Source organism: Entelurus aequoreus, linkage group LG09, assembly GCF_033978785.1.
Source record: "Entelurus aequoreus isolate RoL-2023_Sb linkage group LG09, RoL_Eaeq_v1.1, whole genome shotgun sequence".
Lineage (NCBI taxonomy): Eukaryota > Metazoa > Chordata > Actinopteri > Syngnathiformes > Syngnathidae > Entelurus > Entelurus aequoreus.
In genome coordinates this window covers 77,234,587-77,246,782 of record NC_084739.1, presented here as the reverse complement: position 1 = coordinate 77,246,782, position 12,196 = coordinate 77,234,587, and the positions used below count along the sequence as shown (strand labels likewise).

General features: G+C 35.2%; 1 protein-coding gene across 1 annotated transcript in view; it reads left to right on the top strand.

Annotated features, from left to right (window-relative positions):
• The first annotated feature begins 5,979 nt into the window (after nucleotides 1-5,979).
• Nucleotides 5,980-12,196, top strand: part of LOC133657769 (galectin-related protein B-like) — a 39,821-nt gene continuing 33,604 nt past the window's right edge. The window contains exons 1-3 of the mRNA XM_062059484.1: nucleotides 5,980-6,026; nucleotides 8,286-8,472; nucleotides 8,783-8,866. Coding sequence (XP_061915468.1) covers nucleotides 8,440-8,472; nucleotides 8,783-8,866 — 117 coding nt within the window. The 5' untranslated portion in view covers nucleotides 5,980-6,026; nucleotides 8,286-8,439. The remainder of the gene's footprint in view (nucleotides 6,027-8,285; nucleotides 8,473-8,782; nucleotides 8,867-12,196) is intronic.

Here is a 12,196-nt window from a genome sequence, read left to right as displayed (position 1 = left end):
ACCAACAACGTGGATCCAACGTTAGACATCAACGTTGTCTCAATTTACACCTATTTTGCAACATTGTTTCTAAGTCAGTTTTAATGGACATGTATGTACAGTATAATCAACGTTGCATCAACGTCTTGTGCCTGCTGGGTAACGAGTGATGCGTGGATCGATACTGAAACATCGATACCGCAGATACCAGATCTTTATGCGCTTGTATCGATTCTCAAGTTACAATATTGATATTTTTGGTACTTTAGTGCAAAGGTGTCCAAAGTTTTGGAGGCCCACAACATGTTGTCAGGGGGCAAAAAAACAACAACAGTAAAAAAAAAAGACGTAAAGTAATGAGTAAAAAGCAGGAATTTTAATACAAATTCATACAAACAAGTATGCAAGAGACATTTTGATATTTTTTTATTTTGTAAAAAAAAAAAAAAATGCTACAAACTTACAACAAAAAATAGGTTTATTAAAAAAAAAAAATTCTCAGTAACTTGTATCCTTATTTAAACTATAAAAATGTTTGGACCGACATTAACTCAGGAGCACAATATATAAGACCCACAAAACAAAAAATCAATAAAACAATTTGTGCTGATTATTTTTGGGGTTTTTTATGAAAAAAAAAAATGAAGTCAGGATTAACGGCTACAATGACCACGTTTTGTAGTGCGCAGCTTTTCGAAACGGGGTTTGAAGCATGATGTTGCATGATACTGATAAAGCATGTTCCCTGGGGTCACACATTAACGTTTTATCACTATCCACACCCACAGTGATGTGCGCATTGATACTGCAAATTCAATAACAAACAGAACAAACGTTTTAGAACAAGTTTGGTGAGTTTTGGACAAGATGGGAGTTGGGGGGGGCTGTATTTTTTTTAACCTTAAGTAATATACATAGTTTGAGATAGTGTTGTGCGATATCACTGATTTTATTTCCATTCTGATACCGAGTAAAATTCAGGCTCGGGTCGATAATACTGATCCGACATTGAAACACAAGACATTGAAACAACATTGAGAACTTGTTGAATTAGGTCCTGACGTTAAGCAACTCCAACCTAACGTTGGATCAACATTCTTTTTGACAATGTTTAATCAATGTCAGATTCTGACGTTGATTTGACCATTGAAATTTGGTCATTTCCCAAACAATATTCTACAACACAAACAACATGCTTTTTGACGACGTTTATTCAATGTTAGGTGGTGACGCTGATTTGCCCATGGTGTACCCCGCGTTCCGCCCAAATGCAGCCTAGATAGGCTCCACCACCCCCTGCGACCCCGAAAGGGATAAGCGGTAAAAAATGGATGGATGGATGGAATGATCAAATCCATACGGAGTTGCATGATAACATAATGGGGCGATTATACATTCAAATTCATATACATTCACTGCCTCTGAGAGCAGCCGTAACTGCAATGTGGCCCTAAATGAAAACGAGTTTGACACCCCTGCTTTAGAGGAAGGAAATGTTGGTTTTATTTTGGACAGCTTGAAGATAAGTGTCAAACACATTTTACTGTCAAATCGTGTAGTTCTGCTATGTTTATTTTGAGTGCGCTATTTGTTTCCATTAAAGCGGGGTGTCCAAACTTTTTGACTGGGGGGCCGCACTGGGCTAAAAAAAAATTGGCCGGGGGCCGAAAGCATGCAAAGTAACATACATATTATATAACTACATACAGTATATATATATATATATATATATATATATATATATATATATATATATATATATATATATATACTACCGTTCAAAAGTTTGGGTTCACATTGAAATGTCCTTATTTTTGAAGGAAAAGCACTGTACTTTTCAATGAAGATAACTTTAAACTAGTCTTAACTTTAAAGAAATACACTCTATACATTGCTAATGTGGTAAATGACTATTCTAGCTGCAAATGTCTGGTTTTTGGTGCAATATCTACATAGGTGTATAGAGGCCCATTTCCAGAAACTATCACTCCAGTGTTCTAATGGTACAATGTGTTTGCTCATTGGCTCAGAAGGCTAATTGATGATTAGAAAACCCTTGTGCAATCACGTTCACACATCTGAAAACAGTTTAGCTCATTACAGAAGCTACAAAACTGACCTTCCTTTGAGCAGATTGAGTTTCTGGAGCATCACATTTGTGGGGTCAATTAAACGCTCAAAATGGCCAGAAAAAGAGAACTTTCATCTGAAACTCGACAGTTTATTCTTGTTCTTAGAAATGAAGGCTATTCCACAAAATTGTTTGGGTGACCCCAAACTTTTGAACGGTAGTGTATATATATATATATATATATATATATATATATATATATATATATATATATATATATATATATATATATATATATATATATATATATATATATATATATATATATATATATATATACATACATACATACATACATACATACATACATACATACATACATACATACATACATACATATATATATATATATATATATATATATATATATATATATATATATACCGTTCTGTGTAGTGCTTCAAAGACATTTTAACCAAAGGTACGCTCACACGCCCATGGGTACCGTAGTAATTATCCCCACTTTTACTTTGAAAATCAAAACTTCCGGTGTCAGAATGTGAGAAAAAACATCTCCTTTGGTCTGTTTTCCCGTTTTTGTTTATGTAAGAGTTACATTTCTATTAAATTAAATATAAAATGAAAATCAAACCGTTTGTAGGTGCTGTCATTGCTCTGTCATACCAAAAGAAGAATGTTTTGTTTTTAAATGTTCCTTTTTTTAATTTTAAAATTAAATTAAAATTAACCAGTCGTTGTTTTTCAATTTCCTTTAATTGGAGGGAAATGACCAAAACACATTCAAGTATAGCAATATATTAATATATTAATATGAAACGTGGCCAGACTTTAACTAGCTACCTAACTTCAACAGTTCTACAGACTTTGTTTCATTTTCTCATAAAATGGCGAGTGAACCCTTCCATTCTGCCCTTCCTCTTTTACACAGCTCACATCCCCTCTCAGAAGCCTAAAAAAACCGTTACAAAACAGCCCTTGTTTTTTTTACTATATATATTTTTTTATTGAACAACAAACATACATTTATAATTCACACAAAAGCCAAGGCACTTTCAACATCAAGGAAAGAAAACAAAAGCAAATACAGATGGAGTAATAATACTAGAAAATATGGAGAAAAAAAAAGACAAAAAGGGCTACCTACATCACTTTAAAAGTTTTTAACAAGGATATCAATTTAAGGGCTTATGTACTCTTAATCATCCTCCAAGACTTGATTGATAATCGTAACCCATTAAGCCAATTAGAAAATGTAGGTTTTACTTTCATAAATCAACATTTATGTAGAAACATTTTTGCCTGGAGCAAAATATCAGAATAATTGTATCTTAAGTTATCACAAAACTTGTGTTTCAATGAGTTCCCGGCGAGAAGACAAAAGCTGTCTTTGATCCTACCAAGAAGAAGGCTGGTAAAACTCCACTGTGTAGGATGGAAAGCAACATGAAGGTGTTCTGTTTCTTTCATGTATTGTAATCAACAAAAAGATATTGTCTTGACCCGAGATCTACAAAGCGAAGAGGAAGCAGGGCCTGACCTCCCTCAAGGCGACCTCTTCTTTGAACTGTTTTACGACCTTTTCTTTGAACTGTTTTAATCAAAGGCGAAGGCTGTTTACGACCCCCGTACCTTAGAAACAGCTGTTGCCATGTAATCAGGGGAAGTCCAAATAAAAGAGGAGGCGTACAATCTTTCGTCAGGAGCGTAGTGACACTGTACAAGGGTACAGATGTACGTGTTTCTCCTCACTGAGCCAAATTTAGTTCTGTCTCTGTTTGATTCCTTGCTTCTTGTCTTGTTTAATAGATGTCATCAGTGTTTGAACCTGACAAAAACAATGTTGACAATCAATTTTATGTTCTCTTATGATCTCTTCTATAGAGAATGGGGACATCTCCACACCCTCGTTTCTCTGATCTCCTCCCAAAACACATGTACACTCTCACATTCCACAAACAGATGATTGACATCCTCTACAGCTCCACATATATAACAGCCATCAACCTCCATGTTAAATTTAAGTTTCAAAAAATCCTTTGAAGGGTATATTCCATTAATGATTTTAAATTGTATTTCTTAAATTTTGGGAAGAATTGGGTATGTTATATATCTTGTCCTTATTTTCCTTAGCTCAACTTTTGCAAATTCCTTCAGGATATATTGACTATGAACTGTGCCCGGAAAAATATTCTCTCACTAAAACTGCCCTCATATATTTGTTGGTACATTTTTCATCACAGAAATGAACATCTTTAATATAAAGGTTTCTCAGACAGAATACAGAACATCCTGAGTCACCATAGATTTTAAGGGTAAAGGTATTGCTTTGGTGATCTTTTGGAACAGATTCTTTGAACAACAACATTGATACTTTTCATATGTAAACAAACTGTCCATAACATGTCTGACAGCCTAAAATACCTACAGAGTTGCATTCTTCTATATATATGGATTTTTTATTCACTAGAATATAACGGTTATTCCATATAGGCGTGTTGTGTGGAGAGAAATTGTGTTTAAACAACAATTTCCAGTAAAGTAGGGTCTGTTGGTGAAAATCAGACAGTTTGACTGGTAATGAGTTGACATGAAACAGAACATTTATTTTTCCCAACAAAACAAAACAGCCCATAATTCAAAACCGGAAGTAAAACCATAGACATCTTATAAGTAGACACAGCATCGACCGCTACTGCCTACAGCCGCTGACGAGACGCGGGGCCACCATCTTGGAGTGGTGATCCGCTCCACTCAGTGCAATTCATTTGGCAGGAGCAATGAACTGTCAGCGCATTTAATTCATCTTACCTCACTGAATACCACTAATTTCAACACGTTTTTTTGTCATACGTGTAGCTATGATAAAGGACACATGTTTTGGCGTGTTTTATTATTCACAGTTTGCTTAACAGTAATAGAATATTCTTATGCTATAAGTGACCAGATGTCCGAGATCAAAACTGGGAATATAATCCCAGAGAAGGGGCAAAAAACGGTCAGCCATTTTTAAATTCAAGAAACAATATGATTAGGTTGTATAAACATGCGTATATTCTACATAAACAATGTATGAATACATTAGATATCTATATATCTTAGGGACCTATAGACTGTACTCTGCTGCTGCAGCAACAGAGAGTTTATTCTGTCTTGACACTTTGTATTGATATTTTGTATTACATTCTTCCCTTAAATGATAATGTTTACAGTGATTGTTTTATATGTATTTTTTATGTATGTCGTTTTGGATAGAAGCGTCTGGCAAATACTTAAACATAAACATGTGTAAACACCTGGAAGGCTTTATATCAGCTAAAACCACCAATCTGTTACACTGGATTCAGAATAAAACCAAATTCTGTCTTACAATCTTTATCTTCATCATTTATTTCAACTTTATGTTATTCAAGTATGACATTTTTAAATGTAATTAATTTCATTGACAAGCAATTCTATTATGGTCATACTCTTGTTTGTTAGCGGCTACGATTTCAGTACTATTGAAGATCTTTGCTCCTTCTCAAGTCTGTGGTAATATTCCTTTCACAAAATACAACCAATAGTACGTTAATGTTAAATCTTACTTGTGAAAAGTAATCCCCCGATTCCTATTTTCAACAGTCCGCTCATTTGAGCAGGAAAACGCTGAACACCAGCCCGGCATCTTTGTTTTCTACCTGTCGACTTGTCAGTTTAGGCTGCTCGCCGGCTCCTCATCACCACTTCAAGATGGCGGCCGAATTTCTCGCGTCCCAGCAGCTGTGTCTACTTATAAGATGTCTATGAGTAAAACCGGCTAACTGCGTCGCTGTTTTCACACGTCATCGTCGCTGGATTGTTGACGTAACCCGAAAACAGACTCGCTTTCCCGCTGAAACCTCAGTCCACACACGGCATCAAACAAGACACAGTAGAACGATGCTTCTCTTAAACATCACTTGTTTTCAACGATATAGTGAGTTTTTATATGATTTATTACTTACGTGAAATCCCACCGCGAAACAATATGAGTGTGCTTTTACAGTTATTTCCATATACACACAATTTTACTAACTGTGTCCTTTTTTTTTTTTAAAAAAAGATATACACACTTTTCCAAACACCACATTCAATTTTCTTGATTCCTAGTTTATTTGCAAAATATATTCCCATTCATCAAAATAAAGCAAACATTTCTAAAAAAAAAATATATATATATGTATATATATATCTCTATCAATCAATCAATCAAACGTGGTTAGTGGAGCTCCCCCTGGTGTTGTGGTTATGGCGGTCATTTACGTTAAGGAAGTAGTTTAACGGTGTGAAAATTAAACATAATTGTGTGTAAGTTTAGTTTAGTTTAGTTTATTAAGGATCCCCATTAGTCTACACCGCAGTGGAGACTATTCTTCCTGGGGTCCAGGCAAAAACATCACACAATCACAAAACAAAAGATTAAAATGCAGTACAACACGATCAAATAATAAAATGTTGTAATACAAAAATAGCAACAACAAAGAACCAAACAAATAATAATAACTTCGAGTTTACATAATATTGTTAATAACAAAGATAAAAAGAGCAATATAAAAATAGATATATATATATTTTTGCAAAAAAATAAATAAAACAAAGAACCAATGGCCTAAAATATATACATTAGTGTACCAAAGATAAACAATAAGTGACGAAAAAAGTTCCCTCCACCATTTTCTACTGCTTGTCCCATAATCAATAAAATAGTCAATAAAAACAGTCATGACATTAGGTACAATCTAGAATAATCTCTTTCCGCAATACTTCTCCTCTTAGTCTATTCTTAAAACCCACTCTGCTGGTGATTGATACCAAATATTGTGGAAGTCGATTCCAAACAATGATTGCCCTATACATTACAGTCTTTTTCAAAACATCACTTTTGGGTTTAAGACGGGTGAAAGCACCTCTTAGGGCTAACCTGGTACCATAGTTGTGACTTTCACTAGCAAGCAACAGCTGAGAATACAGATATGAAGGTTTATGGTATGTATAGATTGTTTTTAAAAATAGAATCAAACTACACGCTAGTCTTTCACCAACTCTCATCCATGACAATTCAGTATGCATGATCTCAACGCCGGTCCTAAATGAGCAATGGAGAGCTAGTCTGGCAGCTCTGTTTTGGGTAAGCTGGATTTTATTGAGTTCTTGTTTAGATGCATTGGACCAAATTGCTGGGCAGTAGTCAATATGTGACAATACAAGGGATTGTATAACTTGTTTCGTAGTTGTGTTAGTTAAAAAATAGGCACTTCTTCTTATGATTGAGATGCTTCTGCTCATTTTATTTACTATGTTATTAATGTGAGTGGCCCAAGATAGTCTTTCATCTATTGTAACTCCCAGCAACCTGGCTTCTTTAACTTGTTCAATATGAACTCCGTTCAAAGAAACATTCAATATGCGTTCTTTTCTATGAGCATGTTTTGAGCAAATAACAAGACATTTTGTTTTGGAAATATTAAGTTTCATCTTATTTTCTGTAACCCATTTAGAAATCTGCATAACCTTGTCTTGTAGTATACTGCTCAGGTCTGTGCAATTATCAGCATAAGCATATATTGTTGTGTCATCTGCGTAAATTGCACAGCAACCATTCTTTAAAATACATGACATATCATTTACAAATATTGAGTATAATAAAGGTCCCAGGCAACTTCCCTGGGGAATACCACAATATAATGTTTTAATATTTGAAAGGGTTCCATTGAACATGACACATTGCTGTCTGTTGACTAGGTAGCTTTTCATCCAGTTAATCGCTTAGAGTTTAAAACCATAAGCAGACAGTTTTATAAGTAGCAATTGGAAAGAACTGTATATCACGCATGTTGAATATCATATTACACCGAGTATTGTTGTATTGGCATCGAGTATCCACTGGGAGGCGGCGTGGGTCCAGCGCGTCGTCTAAAAATAGAACTGGAAAAAAGGGGGCGGGGCGAAGCTGTCAATCACCGAGGTGGGGCGTTCAATGGAGCAACGGAATATTTATACAGTAAATCCGGATTTCTGCTGCGAGATAGCTTTAAAAAAACGTGGACTCGATTAAAGTGTGCAAATAAATCCACGTAAAAAAAAAAGTGCACACACACACACAATACACCAGCGTGGTAAGTAAACTGCCGTGTGATTAGCCCCCATGTAACAGACGGGGGTTAAGAGTGTGTAATTATGTATAAGCATACGTCAGCAGATAAACGGCCACCACTGCGTGGGGATGCCCTCCTGCGAGCAGGCATTGCCACGACGCGGAGGTCCCAAGCCGGCCCGGCGGGGCAGCGCTCCACTCCCCTCCCGCCCCTCCCCTCTCCTCCCTCCCTCCTCCAGGACAGGACAGCATCAAGATGGCGGTGCAGGCAGCAGAAAACGACGCGATTGTGAGTATTCGTGCCGCTGCGTGGCGGATTGTGTCGCGCTTCTTGTGCAGCCCTGCGTGTGCGTGTGTGTGTACGTGTTCGATCGCAGGGCGTCTTTTTTTTAAATTTATTTATTTTTTTTATTAAGTGCATGCACCTTTGCTTTGTTGTGCATGCGACGCGGCTCTTCTGTCACGCATACCCGGCTCACCTGGGCCCCCGGTGACCCGGTTGTGCTCAGCGAGTCTGCGGAAGAAGAGGCTGCCCACACAGGGCGACACGGTGAAGCAGACGCGTTTAAAATGTGAGGTGCGTTTGTGTGCTTGTGCAGAACGTGGAGGATGAGCAGCTGAACGACTCGCTGGGCAGCGCCGGCCTCATCTCACCTGACAAGGAGGATCTAGCACGTCTTCTGGTAGGAACAAAGGAGAACCTCACACCCTCAGAGGCCTTCTAGAACCTGTAGCCCAGGGGTGTCAAAGTCATTTTAGATGGGTGGGGGCATGGAGAAAAATCTACTCCCAAGTGGGCCGGGACTGGTAAAATCACGGCATGATAACTTAAAAATAAAGACAACTTGGGATTGTTTTCTTTGTTTCAAAATTGAACAAGCACAGAAAATGTACAAATCATAATGTTGTTGTTTTTTTTTTACATTTATATTTTGCGGTTAATAGTATTCTATCTTTATTTGTTGTTATTTATACTTTCTGAATAAATTATGTGATAATGTTCATCAGTCCACTCACTGGTGTTCATTTTCAATCGATCAAAATGGAAAAGTAATATTAAAATCAAATTACAGAATGTCAGTTTGCTCATTTTCCTCAACATGTGTTTTATTTTATTTGTGTACATAGCGTAATCTACAAAGATACAAAAAATTGCTATTGCGACATCTAGTGGACACATTTAGAACAGCAGTTTCTTTCATTCAAAAATTTTGGCTCATTTTTACACTTGGCAAACTCATGACAAAAAGGGCGTAAAACAACATGACAAAAAAAAACCAAACAACTTAGAATTAAGCGATAGAGCTAAAGTTGATGTAAAGTTTCAAGCTTTGAAAGTAAAGGAAAAAAAATGATATGACTTATTCTTAACACTTTATGAGTGGTACCCTTTTGGATCCCCAATACCTTTAGTGTATTATTTTTGTCATTGCTCAAAATTACTAATGAATCAAATCAATGTTGTTATAAATTATTGACGTAGTCAAGGCTCCAATTACTTAATATCAAATATTCCACTTTGAAATATGTTTATTGGGGAAAATATTGCATATTTTGTGTGTTTGCCAAACAAAAAAACACGTTTTCTTTGACAAGGGCATAAAATAACATAAAAAAACCTAAATAATAATAAAAAGTAAAGTTGATGTAGAGCAGGGGTCCCCAAACTTTTTGACTCGGGGGCCGCATTGGGTTAAAAAAATTTGCCCGGGGGCCGGGCTGTATATATACACTACCGTTCAAAAGTTTGGGGTCACCCAAACAATTTTGTGGAATAGCCTTTATTTCTAAGAACAAGAATAGACTGTCGAGTTTCAGATGAAAGTTCTCTTTTTCTGGCCATTTTGAGCGTTTAAATGACCCCACAAATGTGATGCTCCAGAAACTCAATCTGCTCAAAGGAAGGTCAGTTTTGTAGCTTCTGTAACGAGCTAAACTGTTTTCAGATGTGTGAACATGATTGCACAAGGGTTTTCTAATCATCAATAAGCCTTCTGAGCCAATGAGCAAACACATTGTACCATTAGAACACTGGAGTGGTAGTTGCTGGAAATGGGCCTCTATACACCTATGTAGATATTGCACCAAAAACCAGACATTTGCAGCTAGAATAGTCATTTACCACATTAGCAATGTATAGAGTGTATTTCTTTAAAGTTAAGACTAGTTTAAAGTTATCTTCATTGAAAAGTACAGTGCTTTTCCTTCAAAAATAAGGACATTTCAATGTGACCCCAAACTTTTGAACGGTAGTGTATATATATATATATATATATATATATATATATATATATATATATATATATATATATATATATATATATATATATTCCGAGCACGATGATGTCATGTTATCGATGGAAAAATGCATTTTTAGACAATATGATATGCCTGAGCGGCTAGGAGACACAGAGAGTAACAAGTGGTAGAAAATGGATTAGAAAGGACAGATTTCAAAAAATAATAATTTACAAAAATATATATATATATATATACATTTTTTTTTTTTTTAACTTGGGAGTTCCCGCGGGCCGGATTTTGGACGCTGGCGGGCCATAGTTTGGGGACCCCGGATGTAGAGATTCAAGCTTTGAAAGTAAAGAAAAAACAATTATATGACTTATTCTTAACACTTGGGGCGCTTTTGGTTCCTTCTGGGCCTTTAGTGTATTGTTTTTATCTTTCATTGTTATAAAATAAATATGATTCAAAATCAATGCTGCTATGAAATATTGACCTATTAAATGCTCCAATCACTTCACATCAAATATTCAAATTTAAAGATATTTTTTGGGGAAAATATTGCGTATTTTGACTGTTTGCCATACAAAAATAAACAAGTTTTCTTTTTAAAAAAAAAGGGCATAAAACAACATGAAAAACTAAACTAAACAAAACCTTATAATCGACGGATAGTTCTGAAGTTGATGTTAAGTTTAAAGCATTGAAAAGAGGAAAAAAAAGACTTATTCTTAACACTGTATGAGTGCTCCAATCACTTCACATCAAATATTCCAATTTAAAGATATTTTTCGGGGAAAATATTGCGTATTTTGACTGTTAGCCATACAAAAATAAACATGTTTTCTTTGACAAAAAGTGCATAAAACAACATGAAAAAAACAACCCAAAAAACCTTATAATCGGCGGATAGTTCTGAAGTTGATGTTAAGTTTCAAGCATTGAAAAGAGAAAAAAAAGACTTATTCTTAACACTTTATGAGTGGGGCCCTTTTGGATCCCCAATACCTTTTTTAAACCTGTCATCGCTCAAAAATGATAATGAATCAAAATCAACGTTGTTATGAATTATTGACCTATTCAATGCTCCAATTACTTAATATCAAATATTCCACTTTGAAATACTTTTTGGGCGAAATATTGCCCATTTTGTGTGTTTTTGCCATATCAAAACCAAGATTTTTTCTGACAAAGACCATAAAACATAAAATAAAAACCAACAACTTATGATGACAGATTGAACTGAAGTTGATGTAGAGATTCAAGCATTGAAAGTAAAAAAAACAAATAAAATGACTTATTCCTAACACAAAAATAAACAAGATTTCTTTGACAAAAAGGGGGGAAAAAATTACGGAAAAAAACCCAAAAAACTTATAATCGACAGATAGTTCTGAAGTTGATGTTAAATTTCAAGCATTGAAAGGAGTGAAAAAAACATTGCTTATTCTTAACACGTTATGAGTGGGACCCTTTTGGATCCCCAAGACCTTTAGTGTATTTATTTTTATTTTTCATTGTTAAAAAATAAGTATGAATCAAAATCAATGCTGTTATTAACTATTGACATATTTAATACTCCAATTACTTTACATCAGATATTCCAATTTAATAGTATTTTTTTTAGAAAAAAATGTGCATATTTTGACTGTCTGCCATACAAAAATAAACAAGTTGTCTTTGGGGCATAAAACAACATTAAAAAACAACAACAAAACTAATAATCGACAGATAGCTCTGAAGTTGATGTAGAGATTCAAGCACTGAAAGGA